Raw genomic sequence first — 27,796 nt, 5'->3', positions numbered from 1 at the left:
GTGAAGAAGATAACAACGTCAACGCGAGAGGGTTCTGCATTAGCACGGAGAGACTCCCAACTATGGCTCAGGACCATGGATGAGTACAGCTGGGAGCCAGTGAGGACCTCAGCAGTAAAGATGATGGCAAAGACGTCGACACCAGGGGTTCAGAGCACACTTAGATGACTTGCGAGACAGAGCCTTCCTCAGGGTTCCGAGTAGTGTGGTCTTGCCAACAGTTCATACCACTGGAGATGATGGCTGACAAAGATCTCAGTGGTGAAGACGATGGTGATGACAGCATTGCCAGAGGCCCCAAGGTGGGCACAGTGACCAGTGACTGGGGCAGACTGAAATCTTACCATCAGTCCACACCGTCAGAGCCAGCGTCTGGCGAGGACCTCAGTGGTGAAGACGATGGCGACGATCTCGGCAGCCCCATGGAGAGCATGGGGACCCTCCCAGCCAGGGACTGTCCTAGGCTCACGAGTGGGGCGGGTAGCGTGCCACCATTCTCTTTCTTCAGCTTCATGCGCCGATTCTGGAACCAGATCTTGATCTGGCGCTCTGTGAGGCCCAGGGCCTGCGAGATCTCCACTCGTCGGCGGCGTGTCAGGTAGCGGTTGTAGTGGAACTCCTTCTCCAGCTCCAGCGTCTGGAAGCGAGTGTACGTCTGGCGGGTGCGTTTGGCTGTCTCCCGTCCCGGAATCTCACCTGCAGACACATGAAGGCAAATCGGTTACTGCAGTCGTTAGAATTAAGGGAATCCTTGATACAGCAACCACTTTACAAAATTGAAAGGAATGGTTTACTAGGTACAAAATGTCGATGACAGCCCAGATGCATACAGTAAACGTTTATCATGCCAAGCCCAACTCCCACTCTTAGCACATGATACCTTGTCATTATATAGTTTAACCAGGTGGGGTCTGTGTGTCTGGACATTTGAAGAGGGACTGGGCTATTACTGCTAATTGTAAGAGAAAATGGGTTGCCATTGGGTATCCAGTAGGACTGGCAACAGCGTTATGGACGGAGAGCTCAGAACATTTTACAAGATGAAGTCACTTTGTGATATTCGCTATTTATGGCTTCATTAAAACAGCAAATAGTTAATACTTTCAGCCAGAAGGCAAATACTTGTTTATAAAGAATGATTAATGTATAATGTACGAGGGCAATTCAATAAGTAATGCAACACATTTTTTTTCTCGGCCAATTTTGGTTGAAAAAACCGGAAATTTCTTGTGGAATATTTTCAAACATTCCCGCTTCGTCTCGTATAGTTTCATTGACTTCCGACAGGTGGCAGCGCTGTACGGAGCTGTTAAAATGACGTCTGTAACGGATGTGCGTTGCAAACAACGGGCAGTGATCGAGTTTCTTTTGGCGGAAAACCAGGGCATCTCAGATATTCATAGGCGCTTGCAGAATGTCTACGGTGATCTGGCAGTGGACAAAACCACGGTGAGTCGTTGGGCAAAGCGTGTGTCATCATCGCCGCAAGGTCAAGCAAGACTGTCTGATCTCCCGCGTGCGGGCCGGCAGTGCACAGCTGTGACTCCTGCACTGGCGGAGCGTGCGAACACACTCGTTCGAGAAGATCGACGGATCACCATCAAACAACTCAGTGCTCAACTTGACATCTCTGTTGGTAGTGCTGTCACAATTGTTCACCAGTTGGGATATTCAAAGGTTTGTTCCCGCTGGGTCCCTCGTTGTCTAACCGAACATCATAAAGAGCAAAGGAGAACCATCTGTGCGGAATTGCTTGCTCGTCATGTGGCTGAGGGTGACAATTTCTTGTCAAAGATTGTTACAGGCGAGGAAACATGGGTTCCTTACTTCGAACCTGAAACAAAACGGCAATCAATGGAGTGGCGCCACACCCACTCCCCTACCAAGAAAAAGTTTAAAGCCATACCCTCAGCCGGTAAAGTCACGGTTACAGTCTTCTGGGACGCTGAAGGGGTTATTCTGTTCGATGTCCTTCCCCATAGTCAAACGATCAACTCTGAAGTGTATTGTGCTACTCTTCAGAAATTGAAGAAACGACTTCAGCGTGTTCGTAGGCACAAAAATCTGAACGAACTACTCCTTCTTCATGACAACGCAAGACCTCACACAAGTCTTCGCACCCGAGAGGAGCTCACAAAACTTCAGTGGACTGTTCTTCCTCATGCACCCTACAGCCCCGATCTCGCACCGTCGGATTTCCATATGTTTGGCCCAATGAAGGACGCAATCCGTGGGAGGCACTACGCGGATGATGAAGTTATTGATGCAGTACGACGTTGGCTCCGACATCGACCAGTGGAATGGTACCGTGCAGGCATACAGGCCCTCATTTCAAGTTGGCGTAAGGCCGTAGCATTGAATGGAGATTACGTTGAAAAATAGTGTTGTGTAGCTAAAAGATTGGGGAATAACCTGGTGTATTTCAATGCTGAATAAAACAACCCCTGTTTCAGAAAAAAAATGTGTTGCATTACTTATTGAACTACCCTCGTATAATGCGATGGTGGAATTTCCTAAATAATGTAATTCGTCGTCTTTGGGCGGCAACATAAACAGAAGAATACGGATAGATATGCGATCCTTCACTATTTTGTTCGCTGGAGAACAAATGAAGCCTTGAGCGCTAAACACTTGTACTGTTTTTCTTAAGTAAGACGGACGCAGATTTGTGGCGGTCTGATCTACTTTTTTACTAAATAAATTAAAACGCGTTCCGTCTAAGTTTGAGTGAAGCGTAAAAAGAAGAACTGTTATAACTTATCGTGGCGACGCACAAGCGACTCAGGAGGACAATGACTATATAAAAGAGCGCTCAATGGACATGGAGGAGGAGGATATTAGTGTTTAACGTCCCGTCGACAACGAGGTCATTAGAGACGGAGCACAAGCTCGGATTAGGGAAGGATGGGAAAGGAAGTCGGCCGTGCCCTTTCAAAGGAACCATCTCGGCATTTGCCTGGAGTGATCTAGGGAAATCATGGAAAACCTAAATCAGGATGGCCGGACGCGGAATTGAACCGTCGTCCTCCCGAATGCGAGTCCAGCGTGCTAACCACTGCGCCACCTTGCTCGGTCAATGGACGTGAAACGGACATAAAAATCTACTGTCTTTGTAGTACTAAGCTTAAGGTACGATATATGCTTTAGTTATAAAAAATATTTGTTCTGGGAATACTGACTCATTTAGCAGTGCTCATTCCTATCATCTCCTCAGTATTATTTTCATTTTAATTATGCATTTTGCTAAGATTACAGACACCAAGATCAGCAGTCCAATGTGCGTGTTACATTGACAAAAAGAAAACTGTTTTATCGTCTCCTTGCATCAGCTTTAATACTGAATTTCCCTTTTGTGCGATGTTACAGTTGTTTTTGCGCCCTGAAGAACTTTCTGGTCCCTTAGGAAATTATTTTGTCATAACAATAACTACACCGCCGGGTATGATCGTATCTACGATCATGACGTAATTAGAAAGACGATAACGCAATTTCTTATTCAATAGTACGCGAGCTGTGACTGCTTCAAGCCACGCCAAACTGCAATTAAAGACTATTCACATTTCATAATGCAATATTTTATGACAATGGTCAATCCATGATTCTTACGTCAATTGTGATTGATAAAACAGTAAGCAAAATCTCAAATTCCAACTTTTACATCGAATAACAACATCACTTTTATTTTGTTACATCACAACTTCCAGATGTAGAGTTGATTAGTCTGTGGTAAACGAAGAGGTAGATTTCTGGTTAGGTATTAATGACTTAGTGAGTAATGTTAATTCTAGGCTCTAACGTTTCACATGTGATGTAGCCACCTTTCAGGAATAGTTGCACCGAATAAAAATAAACTCAAGTAGTTTTCAGTAGCCGGCCGTTGTGGCCGATTGGTTCTAGGCGCTTCAGTCCGGAACCACGCTGCTGCTACGGTCGCAGGTTCGATCCTGCCTCGAGCATGGTTGTGTGTGATGTCCTTAGGTTAGTTGGGTTTAAGTAGTTCTAAGCCCAGGGGACTGATGACCTCAGATGTTAAGTCCCATAGTGATTAGAGCCATTTGAACCACTTTAGTTTTCAGTGACAGCTTGACGCCTAACATACCAAGCCTATGTCGTCAAATTTTGTTTACCAAACTGGGGTCTTTTAAAAAATGGCACAAATCGATTCCGTGTCACAGCAGCAGTAAAAACTGCACAACGAATATTTTTGTCTGTTATCCACATTTTTGGAAATTGATTCCTTTCAGCAGTGAAAAGCTCCAGCAGTCAGTAGTTCACCAAAAAAAAGCTATCATTGTGGCAGAATCTTCACCTGTTCTAATTATCATTCTGTCCAAAGCAACAACATTTGCATTGTAATGCTTCAGGAGTGATGAAGGTGTATACACGTAGTATTTACAATTTAGTCATCAAAGAACATCTTAGGAAACTTCGGAAATTGTGGTTGCAAGATCATTTGCATTCGTTGGTCTGAGGGATCCTTTGACAACGTTATACTGAAGATAGCGAGTCAATAGGTACACTGGAGTGGTCCATTTTCGTTCGGACTCAGCAATAAAATCATTTCCTTCACCGTGATGCCCATAAGAATTTTCACTGTCAATGTCACTTACTCCCGAATTCACGTCGAGGGTATCTTCCGATTCTGACGTACTTTGTTCTGGAATAAAGGTTCGCTCCAGACATTCACATATCACAGAGATCACATTCATCCAGTATCTGAAGAATGCACGAACACTTCGGCTACGTTTGCAGCAGCATGGAACATAAGCTCTGAGACCATGGCTGCGGTTACCCTTGACGCTGCATCACAGACAGGAGCGCTTGCGATGGTGTACTCAACGACGAACCTGGGTGCACGAATGGCAAAACGTCATTTTTTCCGATGAATCGAGATTCTGTTTACAGCATCATGATGGTCGCATCCGTGTTTGGCGACATCTCGGTGAACGCACATTGGCAGCCAGTATTCGTCATCGTCATACTGGCGTATCACCCGGCGTGAAGGTATGGGGTGCCATTGGTTACACGTCTCGGTCACCTCTTGTTCGCATTGACGGCACTTTGATCAGTGGACGTTACCCTTGATTCCATCCCTGCGAAACCCTACATTTCAGCAGGATAATGCACGACCGCATGTTGCAGGTCCTGTACGGGCGTTTCTGGATACAGAAAATGTTCGACTGCTGCCCTGGCCAGCACATCCAGCACATTCTCGAGATCTCTCACCAATTGAAAAAGTCTGGTCAGTGGTGGCCGAGCACCTGGCTCGTCGCAATACTCCAGTCACTACTCTTGATGACCGCGCGAGGTGGCGCAGTGGTTAAACACTGGCCTCGCATGCGGGAGTACGACGGTTCAATCCCGCGTCCGGCCATCCTGATTTAGGTTTTCGTTGATTTCCCTAAATCGCTCCAGGCAAATGCCAGGATGGTTCCTTTCAAAGGGCACGGGCGACTTCCCTCCCCGTCCTTCCCTAACCCGATGAGACCGATGACCTTGCTGTCTGGTCTCCTTCCCCAAAACAACCCAACCCAACCCAACTACTCTAGATGAACTGTGGTGTCGTGTTGAAGCTGCATGGGCAACTGTACCTGTACACGCCATCCAAGCTCTGTTTGACTCAATGCCCAGGCGTGTCAAGGCCGTTATTACGGCCAGAGGTGGTTGTTCTGTGTACTGATTTCTCAGATCTATGCACTCAAATTGCTTGAAAATGGAATCACATGTCAGTTCTAGTATAATATATTTGTCCAATGATTACCCGATTATCATCTGTAATTCTTCTTGGTGTAGCAATTTTATTGGCCAGTAGTGTATGTAGGGTAGTCTCAAGGTTAGGTTCGGTCGGAATGCGACAGTGTAGTTGCGAGTTGACGGAAGCAACGATTGTGAGAGCAAAAACTTTGGTTTTGGTGACAGATTCAGCCCAAGGTCTAGGTTAGGTTGGAGTGTGACAGTTTGATTGTGAATTGGCGGAACCAATGAACGTGAAGCGAAAATACCTGGCTGCCGCACAAAAACTTTATTTTAGTCGGCTGTCATTAGACGATCCCGAAGTAACAGCTGCGATCTTTGAACCACTTTGAAAACTTAACAAGATCTGATAGAATACTTACGCAGATTTTTTTGGGTAGTGCCCCGCTATAATTAACTGCATCATCTGCAAAACGTCTGTGGTTAGTAGTAATATTATCTACCAGACCATCAATACATAATATGAACAGCAAGGATCCCAATATACACTACTTCCAGGGGTCATACCAATAGTTACCCGTACATCTTTCGTCTCTCTCCAACCAAGATAACCCAATGTGTCCTCCCTACCTACCAATACATTCTGTCGTCCGATCATTGGTGCCTTGTTACTGCCACCAAGATGTGGAATCCAGTTCATTTTGGCCCTGCTGCACACGACTCCACATGCTGGCGTCACATGTTTAATAAGTTATACTATTTCCATTTGAAGATTTTGTTGTTCTTTGTCAGTGTTGCCCGTGCGTTAGTGACACATTAAGCTTGGCGTCTGAAGATGTCGGTTTTTTGGCGTCGAAGCTGGTACCATGTTTTGGGTAAACGACGTCGGAATACAACACAGCTGTTGGTTTCAGTTATCCAAACACTTCATTTCCGGCTGTTGTTTCACTGTCCTCGATGGATTAACAGTGAGTAAATCCTTATTCCAGTCCTTGCGTTACGAAGCGTACTAAGTCAAATGGTATTAAAATGACAAAAAAAGACTCCATTGCTCGACTGGCTACTTCAACTCAGAATGAGATAAGCACTAATTGTGTTTCGTATGTTCGATTTTTTCGGAATCCGTACTGGTTGACATGGGCAACGTCATTGTGTTCGAGGTATCTTTCTATGTTTGAAAAAAAAAAATGGCTCTGAGCACTATGGGACTTAACATCTTAGGTCATCAGTCCCCTAGAACTTACAACTACTTAAACCTAACTAACTGCCCGAGGCAGGATTCGAACCTGCGACCGTAGCGATTGTGCGGTTCCAGACTGTAGTGCCTAGAACCGCTCGGCCACACTCGCCGGCTCTATGTTTGAGATTAGATATCTGTTCAAGATAACACTACGTTAGAGTGCAGAACGTAGTCTAAAATTTTAGAACAAACATTGGACGATACTTTTGTGCACGACTTCTGCTACCTTTTCTGGTGTGATTAATGTTTTCTTCCAACCCTCGGGCACAGTTATTTGTTCGGAAGAGCTACGGTGTATCATGATTCTATCTGACATAGACGATGTTCATATCGGTCCCTCGAGCAAAGACGGGTACGTAGTGGCTGAAAAAAGGCGAAGGTCTCTGTTTTCACGAGGGGGCCGTTGGACAGATGGACACAATTGTAGTTCTATATCGCTTGATGAACAATTTTGCGATCTACTACAGCTCTCAACGGACCAGCCTTCTTGAAAGACGTCTTCAAGGATGTCTCTATCGCCTCCACTCTTGGAGCATCGAAACCGGCTTCTGTTTTTCTCCCAGTAAGACCGTTTGTGTCAATTTTTGGCGTGGTACAGAGTTTCTTCCACCTTCCTTACATCTAGGCCCTGTCAACCTTCCGTTCGCGGACGTCGCTAAATTCTTGGGTCTTATGTTTGACAAAAAATTGTGCTGGTCCTCCCACGTTTCCTATCTGTCAGCTCGCTGTCTGCGATCCCTCTACGCCCTCCGTATCCTGAATGATACCTCCTGGGGAGCGGACCGAGTGGTCCTTCTCCGCCTCTATCGCGCCTTAGTGCGCTCGAAATTGGACTATGGAAGCATAGCTTACTCCTCTGCTCGGCCGTCTATTCTTCGTCGTCTCGACTCTGTCCACCACCGTGGATTACGTTTAGTGTCTGGAGCTATTAACAGCAGCCCTGTGGATAGCCTGTATACTGAGACTGCTGAACCTCCACTGTCCATTCGGCGAGCAGTCCTCCTGAGTCGCTGTCTTCCATGCCTGCTAATCCAGCCCATGACCTTTTTTCCGACGCCTCCTTGGATTTAGGGTATGCAGGCCGCCCTTCCTCTCTACTACCACCGGGAGTCCGCTTCCGTCAACTGCTACGTTCTCTTTACTTCCACTTTCCTAAAACTTTCTTGACAACTTGGGGTACAGCACCGCCTTGATTCCGTTCCCGGACCTGCCTGCTCCGTGACCTTTGACAGCTTCCCAAGGATGGTACCCCTTCTCTCGTTTATCGTCCGGCATTTGCAGCTCCATGCGCACAAATGAAGGACATTTATTTACACTGACGACTCAAAAACATCATTTAGTGTTGGGAGAGCCCACATCTCGTGGTCGTGCGGTAGCGTTCTCGCTTCCCACGCCCGGGTTCCCGGGTTCGATTCCCGGCGGGGTCAGGGATTTTCTCTGCCTCCTGATGGCTGGGTGTTGTGTAACGTCCTTAGGTTAGTTAGGTTTAAGTAGTTCTAAGTTCTAGGGGACTGATGACCATAGATGTTAAGTCCCATAGTGCTCAGAGCCATTTGAACCATTTTTTAGAGTTGGGAGTGCCTATACTGTTGGCGACATCCCTAATCGATTTCGGCTTCGGTTTTTACTGCGGTGGTTTACGCTGTTCTCCAGGCTATCCAATACATCCGTCGCCATCAGCGGATACAGTATGTTATCTGCTCAGATTCGCTCAGCTCTCTCCTCAGTCTCCAAGCTCTCTACCCTGTCCACCCTCTGGTCCACCGGATTCAGGACTGCCTCCACTTGCTCCACTTGGGGCGCGCCTCTGTGGCGTTCCTCTGGATCCCAGGACATGTTGGTATCAGTGGAAACGAGGCAGCCGATACAGCGGACAAGTCTGCAGTCTCTCTTCTTCGGCCAGACATTCGCATGATTCCTTTCGCAGATCTACAGGATGTTTTATGTCGTCGTGCTGCTCTTTCATGGCACGCACATCGGTCTACACTTCCCAATAATAAATTGCGGGACGTGAAATTTCTTCCCTATGCTTGGACCTCTTCCTCCCGAACTCGTCGTCGGGATGAGGCAATTCTAACTAGACTAAGGATAGGGCACTGTCTTTTTAGCCATCGACATCTTTAAAGTGGCGATCCTCCCCCGCTTTGTCCCCATTGCTCTCAACTGTGGACGGTGAGACACCTTTTACTTGTGTGCCCCTATTTTCTCCGTTACGCGCCCGTCTACAGCTGTCGCCTGATATGTCTTCCATTTTAGCAGATGACACGCGCTCAGCCGATCGAGCTCTAGAGTTTATTAGTATCAGCGAGATGACGTCGGGCATTTGAAGCTCTTTTTGGGGAAAGCAACCCCTCCCCCCTTTTCTATAGTGTTTTTCTAAGCTTTCCTTCTGTTTTTTAGTTTTCCCACTTTTTGAGTCTCGCTCCCATTGCTAAGCCACAGACCGGGCGCTAATGACCGTAGCAGTTTTGCGCCCTAAAACCATAACACAAAAAAAATCAACATGGATTCCGCACACGAAGGTCTTAGAAAACTCAGCTCGCTCGGTTGCTCCACGAGATATATAGTGCTGTAGACAACGGAGCTCAGGTTGATGCTGCGTTCCTCGACTTCAGGAAGGCATTTGACACCATCCTGCAATGCCGTTTAGTGGAGAAAATAGTAGCAACTGGATGAAGTATTTCCTTGTGTATACAACTCAAACATCGCTTTTAACGCAGCGAAATCGTCAGGTGTAAAGGTAAATTTCGGAGTACCCCAAGGAATTCTGACAAGACCGTTACTGTTGACCATGTATGTAAATGATCTACCGAGAGGTTCTACGCGCTACAGTCTGGACCCGCGCGACCGCTACGGTCGCAGGTTCGAATTCTGCCTCGGGCATGGATGTGTGTGATGTCCTCACGTTAGTTAGGTTTAAGTAGTTCTAAGTTCTAGGGGACTCATGACCTTAGAAGTTAAGTCCCATAGTGCTCAGACGCATTTGAACCATAAATGATCTAGATGAAAACATTGGAAGCTCTTTAAGACTGTTAGCTGATCCAGCGGTTGTCTGTGGTAATGTCATAAGACAGTATGTCCTGCAGAGGACACGTGAATCGTGTAGGTTCAAAAATGGCTCTGAGCACTATGCAACTTAACATCTGACGTCATCAGTCCCCTAGACTTACAACTACTTTAATCTAACTAACCTAAGGACATCACACACATCCATGCCCGAGGCAGGATTCGAACCTACGACCGTAGCGGTCCTGCGGTTCGAGATTAAAGTGCGTAGAACCGCTTGTCGTCCACGGCCGGCTTTTTCTTCTTTTTCTTTTTTTTAAAATTAACAACGTAAACATGTTCCACTGCAGTAGCAGAATCTTCAGTTAGCTTTTATTTTATAGCTTTTTACCACATGGTGTGGTTTTCCTGATGTACAGTGACTGTTTTGCTAAAGGCGGACCCTATTCAAAAACATGTGTATTGTATATGTAATCTGTAATCCAAGTTTCACATTATACCATTAACGTATGTTATCGGCATTTAATTTCTTTAGTGTTTGTAGTTCTCTTCTTACTGTTGCATTAAAGTACAGAGCACGGGAGGAACGGCCGTTCATATGCCTCTAAGCGTGCTGTTATTAGCCTAAACTTGTCCTCAACATCTCTATGGTAGCCATACGCGGGGAGTTGTAGTATATTCGTAGAGCAACCACGTGAAGTCGGTTCTTGTTTGTAACTTTGTAGGTCCTTCACGGTAAATGATAGCAGCCAGACAGTGGCAGGATAAAGATTTATTAAAATTCTTGACCAAGGTTTCGGTATATCTAAATATGGTGTAGGGTCTGGCAGTTGATCATATATACTAGTAAATGTAATATACTGCGCAGACATAGAAAAATAAATCACTACTGTAGAACTACACTGTTGTTGTTGTGGTCTTCAGTCCTGAGAGTGGTTTGATGCAGCTCTCCATGCTACTCTATCCTGTGTAAGCTTCTTCATCTCCCAGTACCTACTGCAATCTACATCCATCTGAATCTGCTTAGCGTATTCATCTCTTGGTCTCCCTCTACGATTTTTACCCTCCACGCCGCCCTCCAATACTAAATTGGTGATCCCTTGATGCCTCAGAACATGTCCTACCAACCGATCCCGTCTTCTGGTCAAGTTGTGCCACAAACTTCTCTTCTCCCCAATCCTATTCAATACTTCCTCATTAGTTATGTGATCTACCCATCTGATCTTTAGCATTCTTCTGTAGCACCACATTTCGAAAGCTTCTATTCTCTTCCTCTCCAAACTATTTATTGTCCATGTTTCACTTCCATACAAGGCTACACTCCATACAAATACTTTCAGAAATGACTTCCTGACACTTAAATCTATACTCGATGTTAACAAATTTCTCTTCTTCAGAAACGCTTTCCTTGCCATTGCCAGTCTACATTTTATATCCTCTCTACTTCGACCATCATCAGTTATTTTGCTCCCCAAATAGCAAAACTCCTTTACTACTTTCAGTGTTTCATTTCCTAATCTAATTCCCTCAGCATCACCCGATTTAATTCGACTACATTCCATTTTCGTCGTTTTGCTTTTGTTGATGTTCATCTTATATCCTCCTTTCAAGACACTGTCAATTCCATTCAACTGCTCTTCCAAGTCCTTTGCTGTCTCTGGCAGAATTACAATGTCATCGGTGAACCTCAAAGTTTTTATTTCTTCTCCATGGATTTTAATACCTACTCCGAATTTTTCTTTTGTTTCCTTTACTGCTTGCTCAATATACAGATTGAACAACATCGGGGAGAGACTACAACCGCGTCTAACTCCCTTCCCAACCACTGCTTCCCTTTCATGTCCCTCGACTCTTATAAATGCCATCTGGTTTCTGTACAAATTGTAAATAGCCTTTCGCTCCCTGTATTTTACCCCTGCCACCTTTAGAATTTGAAAGAGAGTATTCCAGTCAACATTGTCAAAAGCTTTCTCTAAGTCTACAAATGCTTGAAACGTAGGTTTGCCTTTCCTTAATCTTTCTTCTAAGATAAGTCGTAAGGTCAGTATTGCCTCACGTGTTCCAGTGTTTCTACGGAATCCAAACTGATCTTCCCCGAGGTTGGCTTCTACTAGTTTTTCCATTCGTCTGTAAAGAATTCGTGTTAGTATTTTGCAGCTGTGACTTATTAAACTGATTGTTCGGTAATTTTCACATCTGTCAACGCCTGCTTTCTTTGGGATTAGAACTACACTATTGATTGCAAATTGCTGGAAACAGTATCTAGCGTAAAATACCGACGTGTAACTGTCCAGATCGGCCTTAAGTGGAATGATTGCGCATATTCGAATTGTAGGAAAACTAAATGCGAGACAGATTCATAGGATGAATCTTAAGGAAATATAACTGTTCCAGTGAAGAAGTAGCTTGCAAAACGCTTTTTCGGGTGATACTTGATTACTGTGTTATCTTTCCAGATATGACTGATACGAAAGAGAGAGAGAGAGAGAGAGAGAAGACCCAACGAAGAGCGACGCCTTTCGTCACGGGATCGTTTAGCTGCTGCTAGAGCACTGCAGAGGTGTTCAACAGATGCAGGCGCTATGAGAGGGGCGTTGTGCATCACGAAGAGGATTGCCATTGACATTTCATTTCAAGAGAGTAGTTTCCGGGGAGACGAGGACAGAATGTTAGTTTCTCCGACACGCATCTCCCGAAAAGTCCCCGACGAGAAAATTCGAAAAATTGGAGCTAACACAGAGGTTTACCGACAACCATCTTTCCCACGCGCCATTCGCGAGTGGAAGAGGCAAGGCTGATCAGTTTAGTGGTACGTGAAGTGCCCTCCCCCACACACATCGTTAAGTGGCTTGGTGCAGGTGAAGATAGAGGCTACCTACGAATTACTTGTGTGATTCACCCTAGAATATTGCTCAAATGTGTATTACCCTTGCCAAATAGCACTAGCAGATGATTCTGAACGTATGCAAAGAATAGTAAGACAAACGGTCACAAGTTTGTTTGAGCCGTGGGGAAGTGTCACAGAAATACAGTTAGAGATGAGATGATTCAAGACGAGAGAAACAGCAGAAAGTATGGCGGAAACAGCGGTAACATTTGTAAAGCCATTCTGTGACGTATGGCAAATAAGGTATATGAAATTTCTCTCGGAAAGCAATATTTGGAACAAAATAATACACATATTATAATGTTTTACGTTATTTTATAACTATGCTATTTCTGCATGTTTTAGAATCAAAGAACCCACTGATGATGGGGATATTTGTCACTGAAAGTAGTTTGAGGAATAAATAAACAACAAAAGTGTTTTGTACCGAGGTCGACCCAAAATCGCATATTGTTGCGTGTAAGCCGTAAATTCAACTAAATACTAGGTATTACAATTAAGAATTAAATTGGAAGGAACACACGAAAAATCTTGTGGTGAAGGCTAACCAAAGACTGCGTTTTATTGGCAGGACACTTAGAAAATGTAACAGATCTACTAAGGAGACTGCCTACACCACCCTTGTCCGTCCTCTTTTAGAATACTGCTGCGCAGTGTGGGATCCTTACGGGATAGGACTGACGGAGTACATCGAAAAAGTTCAACGAAGGGCAGCACGTTTTGTATTACCGCGAAATATGGGAGAGAGTGTCACAGAAATGATACAGGATTTGGGATGGACATCATTAAAAGAAAGGCGTTTCCCGTTGCAACGGAATCTTCTCACGAAATTCCAGTCACCAACTTTCTCCTCCGAACGCGATATTTTGTTGACACCGACCTACTTAGGGAGGAACGATCACCAAGATAAAATAAGGGAAATCAGAGCACGTACGGAAAGATACAGGTGTTCATTCTTTCCGCGCGCTGTACGAGATTGGAATAATAAAGAATTGTGAAGGTGATTCGACGAACCCTTTGGCAGGCACTTAAATGTGATTTTCAGAGTATCTACGTAGATGTCGATGTAGAAACAGGGACCAGTGGAAGAGTTTCAAAATGAAATTCTGTACTGAAGAAACTGAACTGGCAAGTATTTGAAATCAGGTGTGAACCATTCCGAGAAAGTCTGCCTGTAAAGTTTCAGCAACTAGATTTAAGTACAAAGCTAGGGGCTGTCCACTTCATTCCCGTTTGAAGCTACCATCTAGTGAATTTATCGTTTTCTCATGTCCCCAGTACCACCTTTCAGTGGTTCGACGATTTTCTAGCAATCATAGTTCTCTTCATTCGGAATGTATGCTGTACATCTCTTGAATCGGAGAAGAATATTCTGTGAGCAACATATTATTCTCTTCTAAACTTTCCATCGCTCACGATACTAATGTCATCACCAAAAGTGGACAATTCAGTAGAAGAAAGCCTTGCATACTGCTAGCCCCGAAAGGGGAACAACGCGAACTTCCTTTGATGGTTGATTAAAAGACCGACAAGCAGCGAAAAGCAAGCCACCACGACGAATGGCTTTCTTTTTTTTACGTTCGCTTTTGTTTACAGCAGAGAGAATTACAACGCTGATGCTCGTCCGATTGTGTTTGCCTCGACGTAAACCAGGCTTTAGTATACACACTGCAGTTGCGTTGTAAAGACATAATGCATATTCATTTAACGCTGCAGTGGCATAGAGCTGTGGTTCGGATATTAAGAAACCCAATAATACCACTAATCCAGGTATGATGATGATGTTTGGTTTGTGGGGCGCTCAACTGCTCGGTCATCAGCTCCCGTATAAAGTCCCAATCTTCACACAGTCCCGTCTAGCCACTACACGAATGATGATGAAATGATGAGGACAATACAAACACCCAGTCTCTGAGTAGAGAAAATCCCCAACCCGGCGGGGAATCGAACCCAGAACTCCTTGATCCTGAGGCAGCAAAGCTAGCCAATAGACCACGAGCTGCGGCCATCCAGGTAAGAAAAAAGGTGCAAACTGTTTACACATGTTTATCTAAACGCAATGCCAGTCTTTTTATAAAGGTGGGCATTAGAGTATTGTCTGTCATCGGACACGTTTATTCGCACTGGAATCACAACCTGACATTCACTACTGCTAAAGGAGTACTTTGTGGAATGTTTGTCTTACCGTAGGTAGGAGTAGTGTTTGCTGTCTTGGAATGTGAGGTATTTGAATGGAAATCCTGTATCTCTGAAATCTTGGAAATCTGGAATGCATTCCAGACATACGACGGACACTCCAAAAGAAATGCACACTATTTTTTTTTAATCCATCTTTTATTCCACATGTTTGAAGTTGTACAGTGTGTAGATGCATCCTTTAGGAACAATATTTCCATTTCTTCACATAATTTCCATCCCTCTCAATTGCCTTACGCCATCTTGGAACCAGCGCCTGTATAACCGCACAGTAAAATTCTGGGCCAACCTGTTGGAGCCACTGTTTGGCATCGTGCCCAAGGGAATCATCATCATCAAACCTTGTTCCACGAAGATAGTCTTTCAGTTTCCCAAACAGATGATAGTCACGTGGAGCCACGTCAGGACTGTAAGGTGGGTGTTTCAGTGTTGTCCATCCGAGTTTTGTGATCGCTTCCATGGTTTTTTGACTGACATGTGGCCGTGCATTGTCGTGCAACAGCAAAACATCGTGCTTTTGCCGATGTGGTCGGAGACGACTCAGTCGAGCTTGAAGTTTGTTCAGTATCTTCACATATGCATCAGAATTTATGGTGGTTCCACTTGGCACGGTGTCTACAAGCAAGAGTCCTTCGGAATCGAAAAACACCGTAGCCATAACTTTTCCAGCACAAGGTGTGGTTTTGAATTTTTTTTCTTGGGTGAATTTGCACGACGCCACTCCACTGATTGCCTCTACGTCTCTGGTGAAAAATGATGGAGCCATGTCACAATTCTTCCGAGGAATTCATCTCCACCATTATCTACTGTTCCAAAAGTTCGCTGCATACCGTTTTTCTTGTTTCTTTGTGAGCCACTGTCAGCATCCTGGGAACCCACCTCGCACAAACCTTTTTATTAACGCAAAAACTTTCAGTATTCTGCAAACACTTCCTTCCCCTATCAACGTAGCGTGACAATTCGTTCACTGTGATGCGTTTGTCAGCAGTCACCAATTCTTTAACTCTGTGCACATTGTCTGGAGTGTGTACAGTACGAGGCCTGCCGCTGCGAGGACAATCCTCAATATTGCCGTGCCCGCTTTCATCACGTAACCTGCTTGGCCACCGACTAACTGTACTGCAATCGACAGCAGCATCTCCAACCTTTTTCAACCTCTTGTGGTTGTTTCCCACTGTCTCGTTTTCACAGCACAGGAATTCTATGACAGCACGTTGCTTCTGACGAACGTCAAGTGTAGCAGCCATCTTGAAGACATGATGTGACGGCGCCACTCACGGGAACAGGTTGAATTAAGTTTGAAAACAAGCGGGAAGGATGTATCTACACACTGTAAAACTTTCACACATGCAGAATGAAAACTGTATTTACCAAAAATAGTGTGCATTTCTTTTGGAGTGACTCTCGTATAAAGCCCAAGAATTTACTGGGCAAGCGATAATCAACCACAGGAATCGGCGGAGCATCTAAAAATAAGTATACGGAAATCTGCTGGCCTTTTTTGAGTCTACTAAAACCCGTTATGTAACACTCCATGTGAGACTGGTACGGGAAAAGAGGCGCAAGCGTGTTGGTGTGGTGTGAAAGTCGGTGCAAGTAGAGGACTGAATTAGATTAACTACAGCGCACACGGAGGATTTCAGTCAGTCATTTCTCACGTGCTCCATGCGAGACTGGTACGGGAAAAGGCTTAATCATGATACAATAGGAAGTATTCCCTGTCATGCACTGCTCTGTGGCTTGCGAAGTGTGGATGTGGATGTAGGCGCACGCCCAACTTGACGCTGCCTGTGGAAACGCTTACTAATGATTGGTCGTATATCGCATCAGATAGGTGGGCGTAATTTTTGTTTACGCGGTTCTGGCTGTGGCTGTAGGATGCACTGAAACGGCCTAGAGTTGTGACAGAGGCCCGAGCGTGCTGGTGTAGTGTGGGGTGGGGTGGGGTGAAAGTCGGCGCAGGTAGAGGAACACCCTGGGGGAGCGCCATTGTATGTGGTGGTCGGACTCTGCCTGCCGCTGAAGAGGTCACGCGCTTTCTCTTCTACACCTGGAGTCTCCAGCCCTGTCCGTGCCAAGCCAGAATCTTCCAAAATACGTACCGTCTTTGGAATCTAGCTGTCATTCGTAGTATATCACGGCTGACTACTATAAAACGAACACATGTTAAACATAAGTGGCATTAAAACTTTCACCTGCGACTGACATAAATCAAGATTTCGAGAAACAAATCCAACCAGTTGCTTTAGTGATTCTTCAATTTTCATTTACGGTGATGGGTTTAGAACCACATTCATTGCAGGTTGCGTTGTAGTGGTTGTGTAGCTGTGGCAAGATACAGAAACGAAACAAGTAAGCACTAAAAGCGGTGAGAATTATTTACGTCTTAAAGTTTTGTTTTGATGTCCGTCGTTGGCCGAAAGGAAGAAAGAGAACAACAATCATACTGCACTATACTATCATAGCTTAATTGTTCTTACCGAAAATCTTTTGTTCACCAACTATGGTGGAAGTTTTAATCTTTTCCCGTTTTCATGATCACAACACCTTTCTCAGTTTCGTGAAGTACTGCCTTCATTGACTCAGGAGGATCGAGGGGACGAGGTCCTAATGCCAGTCGCGCGCGCGCGTGCGCGTGTGCGTGTGCGTGTGTGTCGTAGCGCAGTGTGTTTTTATGTGTATTGTTGCTTTAAATTATACACTCCTGGAAACTGAAATAAGAACACCGTGAATTCATTGTCCCAGGAAGGGGAAACTTTATTGACACATTACTGGGGTCAGATACATCACATGATCACACTGACAGAACCACAGGCACATAGACACAGGCAACAGAGCATGCACAATGTCGGCACTAGTACAGTGTATATCCACCTTTCGCAGCAATGCAGGTTGCTATTCTCCCATGGAGACGATCGTAGAGATGCTGGATGTAGTCCTGTGGAACGGCTTGCCATGCCATTTCCACCTGGCGCCTCAGTTGGACCAGCGTTCGTGCTCGACGTGCAGACCGCGTGAGACGACGCTTCATCCAGTCCCAAACATGCTCAATGGGGGACAGATCCGGAGAACTTGCTGGCCAGGGTAGTTGACTTACACCTTCTAGAGCACGTTGGGTGGCACGGGATACATGCGGACGTGCATTGTCCTGTTGGAACAGCAAGTTCCCTTGCCGGTCTAGGAATGGTAGAACGATGGGTTCGATGGCGGTTTGGATGTACCGTGCACTATTCAGTGTCCCCTCGACGATCACCAGTGGTGTACGGCCAGTGTAGGAGATGGCTCCCCACACCATGATGCCGGGTGTTGGCCCTGTGTGCCTCGGTCGTATGCAGTCCTGATTGTGGCGCTCACCTGCACGGCGCCAAACACGCATACGACCATCATTGGCACCAAGGCAGAAGCGACTCTCATCGCTCTCTCCGTTCGTCCCTCCATTCACGCCTGTCGCGACACCACTGGAGGCGGGCTGCACGATGGTGGGGCGTGAGCGGAAGACGGCCTAACGGTGTGCGGGACCGTAGCCCAGCTTCATGGAGACGGTTGCGAATGGTCCTCGCCGATACCCCAGGAGCAACAGTGTCCCTAATTTGCTGGGAAGTGGCGGTGAGGTCCCCTAGGGCACTGCGTAGGATCCTACGGTCTTGGCATGCATCCGTGCGTCGCTGCGGTCCAGTCCCAGGTCGACGGGCACGTGCACCTTCCGCCGACCACTGGCGACAACATCGATGTACTGTGGAGACCTCACGCCCCACGTGTTGAGCAATTCGGCGGTACGTCCACCCGGCCTCCCGCATGCCCACTACACGCCCTCGCTCAAAGTCCGTCAACTGCACATACGGTTCACGTCCACGCTGTCGCGGCATGCTACCAGTGTTAAAGACTGCGATGGAGCTCCGTATGCCACGGCAAACTGGCTGACACTGACGGCGGTGGTGCACAAATGCTGCGCAGCTAGCGCCATTCGACGGCCAACACCGCGGTTCCTGGTGTGTCCGCTGTGCCGTGCGTGTGATCATTGCTTGTACAGCCCTCTCGCAGTGTCCGGAGCAAGTATGGTGGGTCTGACACACCGGTGTCAATGTGTTCTTTTTTCCATTTCCAGGAGTGTATTTTTGTGTATGTTCCATAGATCGATAAAAAAATTACTATATACTCGATTATTAACGTTTGCAGACTGTCAGAAGATGAATGGAAAGATTGATAAACGCCCACCTGGGGAACTATAAGTAAGGATTCTGCAGACATGTAGTAGTATACGAAGACACATTGCCCTTGTGAGATGCGCTGAAGAAAGGTAAACCCGTATTTATACCATAAGTAAATTTGAGGAAAAAAAATGGTTTTGACTCTGTTGGGTGGAATACGCTTTCCGAAATTCCAGGGTTATCAGGGATAAGATACGAGGGGGCGGGGGAGCGATAGAGGGAGGGAGAGACTGTCTACATCTTGAACAGGCTGAGCAAGAAGTAAAGAAAAAGAATAATCTGGGAAAGCGTTTAGGAAGAAGAAATAGCAACTTTAAAGACAGATGATAGAATGATTTCACAACTTCGGAAGATACCTGCAAGACCTACTGAACGGAGTGGATAGTATTATGAGCATCAATAAAAATGTGGAGTATAGTAGAATTAAGTCGGGCGTTAAAGAGGTAATTAACCTAGGAAATGGGATCTGAATGTCAAGGATCACTTTTTCCGTTTGGAGTGATGAAATAACTGAAAATGACCAGAGTAAATAGGATGTGAGATATAGACTGCGAATAGCAAAAAGGCACTAATCAAAAACAGGAATGAATCGTAAATTTAATGATTTGGGAAACCTGTCTAAAAGTATTTGCTTTGGATGCGGATGCAGTTTTTGTGCGGAATGAAACATGGGCGAAAAACATTACGTATGATAAGAATACTCCTCCTTCCGAACAGGCCATGAAGGCCCAACGGTACCGACCGGCTGCCGTGTCATCCTCACCCCCAGGTGTCACTGGATGCGGAAATGGAGGGGCGTGTGGTCAAGACACCGCTCTCCCGGCCGTGTGTCAGTTTCTGAGACCGGAGCCGCTAGTTCTCAGTCAAGTAGCTCCTCAGTTTGCTTCACAAGGGCTGCGTGCACCCCGCTTGCCAACGGCGCTCGACAGACCGGATGGTCACCCATCCAAGTGCTAGCCCAGCCCGACGGTGATTTGACGGGAACCGGTGTTACCACTGCGGCAAGGCCGTTGGCAAAATAAGAATACAGTAGCTCTGAAATGTGCTGCAGAAGAATGCTTAAGATTACATGGATAGATATAAGAACTGACGGAAACGTACAGAACCGAATTGGAGAGAAGAAAAAGGGGGGGGGGGGGTGGCGCAACTTACGTAAAAGGAAGAATCGGTTGATAAGAAACATCAGGGGCGTTAAGGAATTGTCATATTGTCAATGGAGAGTAATAGTCTAAACCCTGTTCTTTACTCCACCTCAATCGTCGCTTACAAGGGAACCTCCCCATCGCACCCCCCTCAGATTTAGTTATAAGTTGGCACAGTGGATAGGCCTCGAAAAACTGAACACAGATCAATCGAGAAAACAGGAAGAAGTTGTGTGGAACTATGAAAAAATAAGCAAAATATACAAACTGAGTAGTCCATGTGCAACATAGGCAACATCAAGGAGAGTGTGAGCACAGGAGCGCCGTGGTCCCGTGGTTTGCGTGAGCAGCTGCGGAACGAGAGGTCCTTGGTTCAAGTCTTCCCGCGAGTGAAAATTTTAATTTTTTATTTTCAGGCAATTATCAGAGTTCAGGCACTCACACATAATCAATATACCTCTCCAAAATTCCAGGACATGTTCAGATTTGCTTGGACATATGCAGGATTTGACGGTCTACACGCGGAAAAATTTGAAAACGTTAAAAACATATGTTTTGACAGAGCACAGAGAAAACTGTTGCATTCATTTGTTGCAGTTCATGTGACACACTCTTACGGTTTCATCACTTTTTTGGAAGTGATTATCACATCCACAAGAAACCTAAATCGGACAAGGTAGAAGAATCTTTTTACCCATTCGCCAAGTGTGCAAGTTAGGTGGGTCGAAACATATTCCTGTCATGTGACGCACATGCCGTCACCAGTGTCATATAGAATATATCAGACGTGCTTTCCCGTGGAGGAATCGGTTGACCTATGACCTTTCGATCAAATGTTTTACGTTCCCATGGGAGAGGCACGTCCTTTCGTCTACTAATCACACGGTTTTGCGGTGCGGTCGCAACACACAGACACTAAACTTATTACAGTGAACAGAGACGTCAATGAACGAATGGACAGATCATAACTTTGCGAAAATAAAGTAAGTAAACTTTTCGCTCGAGGGAAGGCTTGAACCAACGACCTTTCGCTCCGCAGCTGCTCACGCTAACCACGAGACCACGGCCCGCTTATGCTCACTTCCTCCTTGATATTGCCTATGTTGCCCATGGACTACTCACTTTGTATATTTTGCTTATTTTTTCATAGTTCCATACAACTTCTTCCTGTTTTCTCGATTGATCTGTGTTCAGTTTTTCAAGACCTATCCACTGTGCCAAATTATAAGTAAATCTGAGGGGGGTGCGATGGGGAGGTTCCCTTGTTAGTATTGACTATAAACATACGTGACCTATGAGCAGTTGCTCGACCATCCTACTCCATTCCTTTTAACTCGTTACGCACAGTCACGTACTAGATGGACTGCTGTAGCACATTGGGACTCACGAGTGATTCGTTTCGCTGATTTCAAATCAAAATGGTTGAAATGGCTCGGAGCACTATGGGACTTAACTTCTGAGGTCATCAGTCCCTTAGAACTACTTAAAGCTAACTAACCTGAGGACATCACACACATCCATGTCCGAGGCAGGATTCGAACCTGCGACCGTAGCGGTCGCACGGTTCCAGACTGTTGCGCCTAGAACCGCTCGGTCACCGTTTCGCTGATTTCATGCAGTTTTTTTCACCGCTCTTCGCAATGCTGGAGATGCCACACGGTGTCACCAAATGTGTTCTTCGTTTGGTTTCCTAAAACCGAACAAGCGAATAATACAGAAATTGGCCATGGGGCGATAGTAAGGATCTAACCCAAGCCAAAGGTGTGCAGTCTCGTGCAGTACCAACTGACACAGATTGTATCTGGCGGGCCGCTTGAATTTGCGCACGCAACGGCCAGATTAGCTGACTTCGTCGCTAATTAACTCGGAAACGCCGGAACTTATCGATTTTTTTTTCTGACTTATCTCTCAGCACAACCAACCCTGCAACATCCTTACGAGCTTTTCAGACTCTTCTCTGACCGCCCTGTATAAATTACGTTATATGACACTCAGATGTGACCAGCCTTGACTGAAACTTCCTGGCGGATTATAACTGTGTGCCGGTCTGAGACTCGAACACGCGACCTTTGCCTTTCGCGAGCAAGTGCTTCTACCAACTCTACCACAACAAAGGTCAAAATTAATTATGATTGTGGTGTTGCTCACGCTGCTAAATACTGCATTTTCGGGCAACAACAAAGTTATTGTGTGGCAGTTGTCATTAGAGCACAGTTAATAAAGTCATTTCACGAAATAATGGATAAACCAGGCACTCATCTTTTCGTGTTTCCCACGCTGGTCTCGTTGTGAACTCATGGCTCAATCGTCGAAAATCTAGGTAGTGAAGAGTCCAAGCTCCGATGCAAAGAGGCCTAGGTGTTATTCTGCGACATTCAAAAGTTTTATACATGCGTTTCATAAACCATTCTTGAAGATTAAACTTTTGCAAGTTAGCACATGGTGATGTAGAAAAGTAATCAGCACTCCGAATTTAACTTCTTTTTTTATTACTTTTGTTGCAATATCAATTCACTTCACAAAATAAAACATACTTGAAAATATCTTCCTCACTGTTAAAGTTGACATTTTATAAACTGACTACAATTTGAGTCTTTCCAACATGACGTCCAAGACTTGACTCTCTAATAACCGCTTACGCGCCAAAAACCAGAGTTACAAGTACGACAAAGATCATAGTGACAGAAGAAAGAATACACATAAGAATAATATCACTGCAACACAAAAATATCGATGTATCAAAGTACCTCTACATTAATGAAATCAAATCTCAATGTTGTCTCAGAAATATGTTAACTACTTTACAGAAACACAGTAGAATATTGCTGGTATTGAGAGGTCGAGGTGAGGTGCCGTAATGGTTACGTAATTCAAGTACCATTACATGCACAACCAACAGAGCTACCCAAGCACGACTCACGCCCCGTCCTCACAGCTTTTGTTTTGCCAGTACCTCGTCTCCTACCTTCCAAACTTCACAGAAGCTCTCCTGCGAACCTTGCAGAACTAGCACTCCCGCCGCCTGGGGGATGTTTCCAGAATGAATGGTAGAGCACTTGCCCGAGAAAGGCAAAGGTCCTGAGTTCGAGTCTCGGTCCGGCACACATTTTCAAACTGCCGGGAAGTTTCATATCAGCGCACACTCCGCTGCAGAGTGAAAATCTCATTCAGCCTTGACTGCCCAAATGATATTAATACGCTGAGCGAGATGTTAAGTCCTAAATAGGTTGAAAGACGCTGTCGACATCCCCCGAAAATCGAACTGAAACCAAAATGCAGAAGCAAGCCCATAGCACCGAATTAACGTTATCGCTGGAGCTCATATGGTGCGATGGAAGCTTGTTCCTGAATTATAATATCAGCTTGATTTTCGGAAGATTTCGATGGCACCATTGATAGTATGCTCACTTGGCGTGTTACTATCAATAGGGTCTTCTATCCATCTCATACATGTGGGTCACACATGACGTAATTCATATATTCACCTGAAGATGTGGCTTTAAGCCATGGAACCACTTGTAATTATATATATATATATATACAAAATGGCTCTCAGCACTATGGGACTTAACTTCTGAGGTCAACAGTCCCCTATAACTTAGAACTACTTAAACGTAACTAACCTAGACAACATACACATCCATGCCCGAGGCAGGATTCGAACCTGCGACCGTGGCGGTCGCGCGGTTCTAGACTGTAGCGCCTAGAACCGCTCAGCCACCCCAGCCGGCCTTGTGATTCTAAATAACGTGCTTTACATACAGCTGTTTGCGGTTTTCATTCCACAAAAAATAGTTTAAAAAAATACGCAATCAATGAATACTCGCTTGAAACAAACTCAGTACTACAATATCACCTTAGGAACATTTAGACAGTCTTCCCAGCAATTGTAATTAAATGCTTTTTATTCCAGTCTTTGATTACAATATCAATTCTTTTGACGATGACCGGTTTCAGTCAGCAATGACCATCCTCAGATCTTTTCTACATCATGTCTTAAAGTGTTAAGGCCGTAATGGCACCGTCAAAACATAAATATACTCAGCACAGCATCGTAACCCAAATCTAAAATAAGGTGTAGAACAGATCTAGGTGACGATGCTGTGCTGAGTATATTTGTGTGTTTTGACGGCGCCATTACGGCCTTATAACTTTAAGACATGGTGTAGAAAAGATCTGAGGATGGCCATTCCTGACTGAAACAGGTCATCGTCAAAAGAATTGATATTGTGATGAAAGAATGGAATAAAAAACATTTGACAGTATCGGATAACTGTTCATATACGCGACTATGTTGCTGCTGGTGAATTGTAATTAAGTTCTGCAGCCAGATGGGAATCGCTGAATATCGGTATAATGAACGTTTTCATTAAATAAACTGAGAGAGAGAAATAATACAGGTGTATGCCAATAGGAAAGTATCGTTAGTGCAAGCATAGAAGAATGGCGCCGTGATTATAAATCTCTCTCTCGAAGGAATTAAACTGCGTAAGAGGAACTAGACAGAGGATGAGTAACAAACAGGACATATCGTGGTACTTACCGGATTGTGTCTTCATCCACGGGTAGAAAAAAGCGCACTGCGGTCGGACATCCATCTCCACTCTTGGTAAGGGCGGGCAACGGTCTTGAACAGGCGGCGATGGGGTTGACGTCGTATTCGCGCCATCTGGGTAAGAGCTAACTTCGGGATTTGAATTCTTTTCTTCTTTTGGGAACGTCTCTGGACTGTATAGCACCTTCGGGAAAGATGTCGCAAAAGTCGCAGTCGCCGCCGATGGTGGTGAGTTCATGTGGCAGTTGCTGGACCCATCGTCGTCCCTTCTGATAGTTTGAAGATCCGAAAAGGCCTCTCCAAAACGCTGCATGTTGTGGAAGTGGTCCCTAAAAGATGCTTGTCCTACAAGGTGAGGGGGACTAGCATTCCCACTCACTGATCTCTCTGAAAATGTTGAGGTCTTCATCGCCATTCCAATTGGAGCCTCGGGTATGTCCACTTTATTGCTGACACTCGCTGCTGATTGAGGATAAACATTCGGTGAAGTTTCAGTTGTTGGACAGTTGTTATTTACGTTCTTTAGCTTCTCCGTAGTCCTGTCTTCCAGAGGGGGAAACGGAGCGACTGGTCTTGCCACACATTCACCATTGCTGGCAGCGCCGTAATGCATTTGGGCAAAGAAGTTGGTGGCGTACCTGATGTCGAAGGCGCCAGCGTTATTTGCGTCCCCATTTCTTCCACCAGAGGGAGGCCTCGTCGGAAACTGGGATACATACGTAGAGGGAGCTGGAAGATGTCTCGGTTGTTGGGTCTGTGGCAGATGCTGACTGTCTGAGGCTGACGGGGCGTGGTGATTCTCATAGGTCCCCAAGTCGTGAGATTGGTACATTCCTCTGTTTTGTTGATGGTGGGCGATACTGGACAGTTGATGCCCCTGTTGTTGGTCTCCGACTTCTTGCTGGTGGTACCTTTGGGCCTGGTAAGTGTGATACTGTATTGGCCATTGTTGTGCCGGAGGTGGGGTACTAACATGGACTCCACTATGCCCTGGCATTGGTGGAGCACCACCAGGGAAATACGAGGTTGCAGATCCGGACATTTTCGTTAATCTGGAGAGGGTGTCAACTCCAAAGTCACAGAGATCTTAAATTATCAAAATTGATTGACGACAGTGTCCATTGACTTAGAAGACTGAGAATCGCAAGTCCCATGCTACAAGCGAAGACATCTGGTGTACCTCGCCATTATTGACACACGACTCTGAGATGCACAAAATACCACATTCACTTCTCGCACAATTTTGGCTGTAATTGACAGCTGTATCTCCCCAGAATACTTTACAATACCCTGTGTTCGAACAGTATCTACAACGAACAGTTTGGCTAGTTCATAGTGTAGCACTTGGCTGCTGTCGCTGTCTTCTGACGGATCTGCACTGTATTAAGTCGATGGCTGAAGTCCTTTGTTACTCCTTCTGACCAAGTCATTCCCTGAAAATGATAGAACAAAAGAAATAGTGTAAAAATTTGGCACGATAACATCGTCACAGTGCACTTAGTTACAGAAAAAGATAAGCACCTAGGTGGAATGGTTTCATATTGACGCATTTCCGTGAGTATGCAAATGATTTGGGTTGCAACCATGTAACACAGCCAGAACGTTTACCCGAGTGCATTTCTGGTGGCATCACATGACTTGTAAAGACTGGTGGTTCTCATAAAGCACTTGCAACGCGTCAGATGTTTAGTGGCGTTGTAAAAGAAGACGGAGAACACAATGTGCTCGCACGAAACCACGTTCTGAGCAGTTGACAGCGGTTGAAAGAGGCATAACTCGGCTCACCTGTGGCTGGATAGGTGAATAACCAAATAAATTGAACAATATCCAAGAACCTGGGACGTTCACACATGTGACTGACGCGATGTTGGGCGATGGGACATTAGGGAAACTACGTACGACCTCAAGCTTCTGGTCGTCTGCGTCCGACAACACGAAGGAGTGATTTCCCTACTGTGAGCCAAGCACGTCCTAATCCCTTCACATCTGTAACTACAGTCAGAGGACAAGTCATGAATGCACTATAAAACGGTACCACTTCGCACACTTGGTTGGAAATGTTGTGCAAAAGCTGAACTACCGAATCACCATACAAAACAAAGATGGCTGGTTTTGGTTTGGCACTGTAATTTTTGGAACTATCTACTGCTTGCTAGTGGTATATCGTCATTGTCAGCGAAAAAAATGTAATACGAAATAAAAATATCGGCAATCGATATCAGCATTCCGGTGTCGATGTATCGGGAAAAGAAATATCGCCGGTATATATCGGTATTTTTCGGTAAATATATCGAAATATTGATATTTTATCAGCAGCAGTAATTTAGATAACTCTTAACAGGTATTTCGTACGCTCATGCTTTACTTCTTAAGAGGCAGTGTAACGCTGTAATTTTTCAAGAGTATAATTTTCGTCCACAGTTGACACATATCTCTATCAGTTGCCTGCTTGCTAAGGTATTTTATTGATCAGATCTCCCTGTCAGTCCTCAGTAGAATTTGTGTGGAACCGTTTTGGACATAAATTCCAGTCCTACGCCAATTTCCATGATATCGAGGGCCAGTTGCAAGAGGTGTGGATCGGTTTACTTAGGAGAGAATGAATCAGTGCACGCGACTAGGGCCAAGTGAAATATCTTATTGACAATAGACCGTGCTATGTACACGATTTTGTTGTTTATGCAACCCCAGAAATTTGAAGCTTTATTACACTTCCTCCCCATCTTCGTCAAGCTTAAAAGTTTTGTCGGTGAGTATTTATGTGTATACGAATTAGCTAGAGATATCATACGAAACCTAATAAGAATGAAATTACAATGAAATGAATACCCATAGCTGCATATAGGCGTTGATATAAGTCAACAGGGA

General features: G+C 45.2%; 1 protein-coding gene across 1 annotated transcript; it reads right to left on the bottom strand.

Annotated features, from left to right (window-relative positions):
* Positions 1-346: 346 nt before the first annotated feature.
* Positions 347-25,970, bottom strand: LOC124718705 (homeobox protein abdominal-A-like). The gene is made up of 2 exons (XM_047244326.1): positions 24,917-25,970; positions 347-696 (listed from the first exon to the last, which is right to left on the bottom strand). Exons 1-2 carry the CDS (start codon positions 25,968-25,970, stop codon positions 347-349), a joined length of 1,404 nt encoding a protein of 467 aa, XP_047100282.1.
* Between the last annotated feature and the right edge of the window lie 1,826 nt (positions 25,971-27,796).

The sequence above is a fragment of the Schistocerca piceifrons genome, chromosome 10, assembly GCF_021461385.2.
Source record: "Schistocerca piceifrons isolate TAMUIC-IGC-003096 chromosome 10, iqSchPice1.1, whole genome shotgun sequence".
Lineage (NCBI taxonomy): Eukaryota > Metazoa > Arthropoda > Insecta > Orthoptera > Acrididae > Schistocerca > Schistocerca piceifrons.
The sequence above is the reverse complement of the archived record's forward strand: the minus strand, read 5'-3'. Positions and strand labels throughout refer to the sequence as shown.

Excerpts from the sequence above, each read along its gene's own strand:
- LOC124718705 (XM_047244326.1), bottom strand. The coding sequence starts at position 25,970 with ATGTCCGGATCTGCAACCTCGTATTTCCCTGGTGGTGCTCCACCAATG. Across the intron at positions 697-24,916 it reads GTGGATGAAGACACAATCCG|GTGAGATTCCGGGACGGGAG; the intron begins GTAAGTACCACG and ends ATGTGTCTGCAG.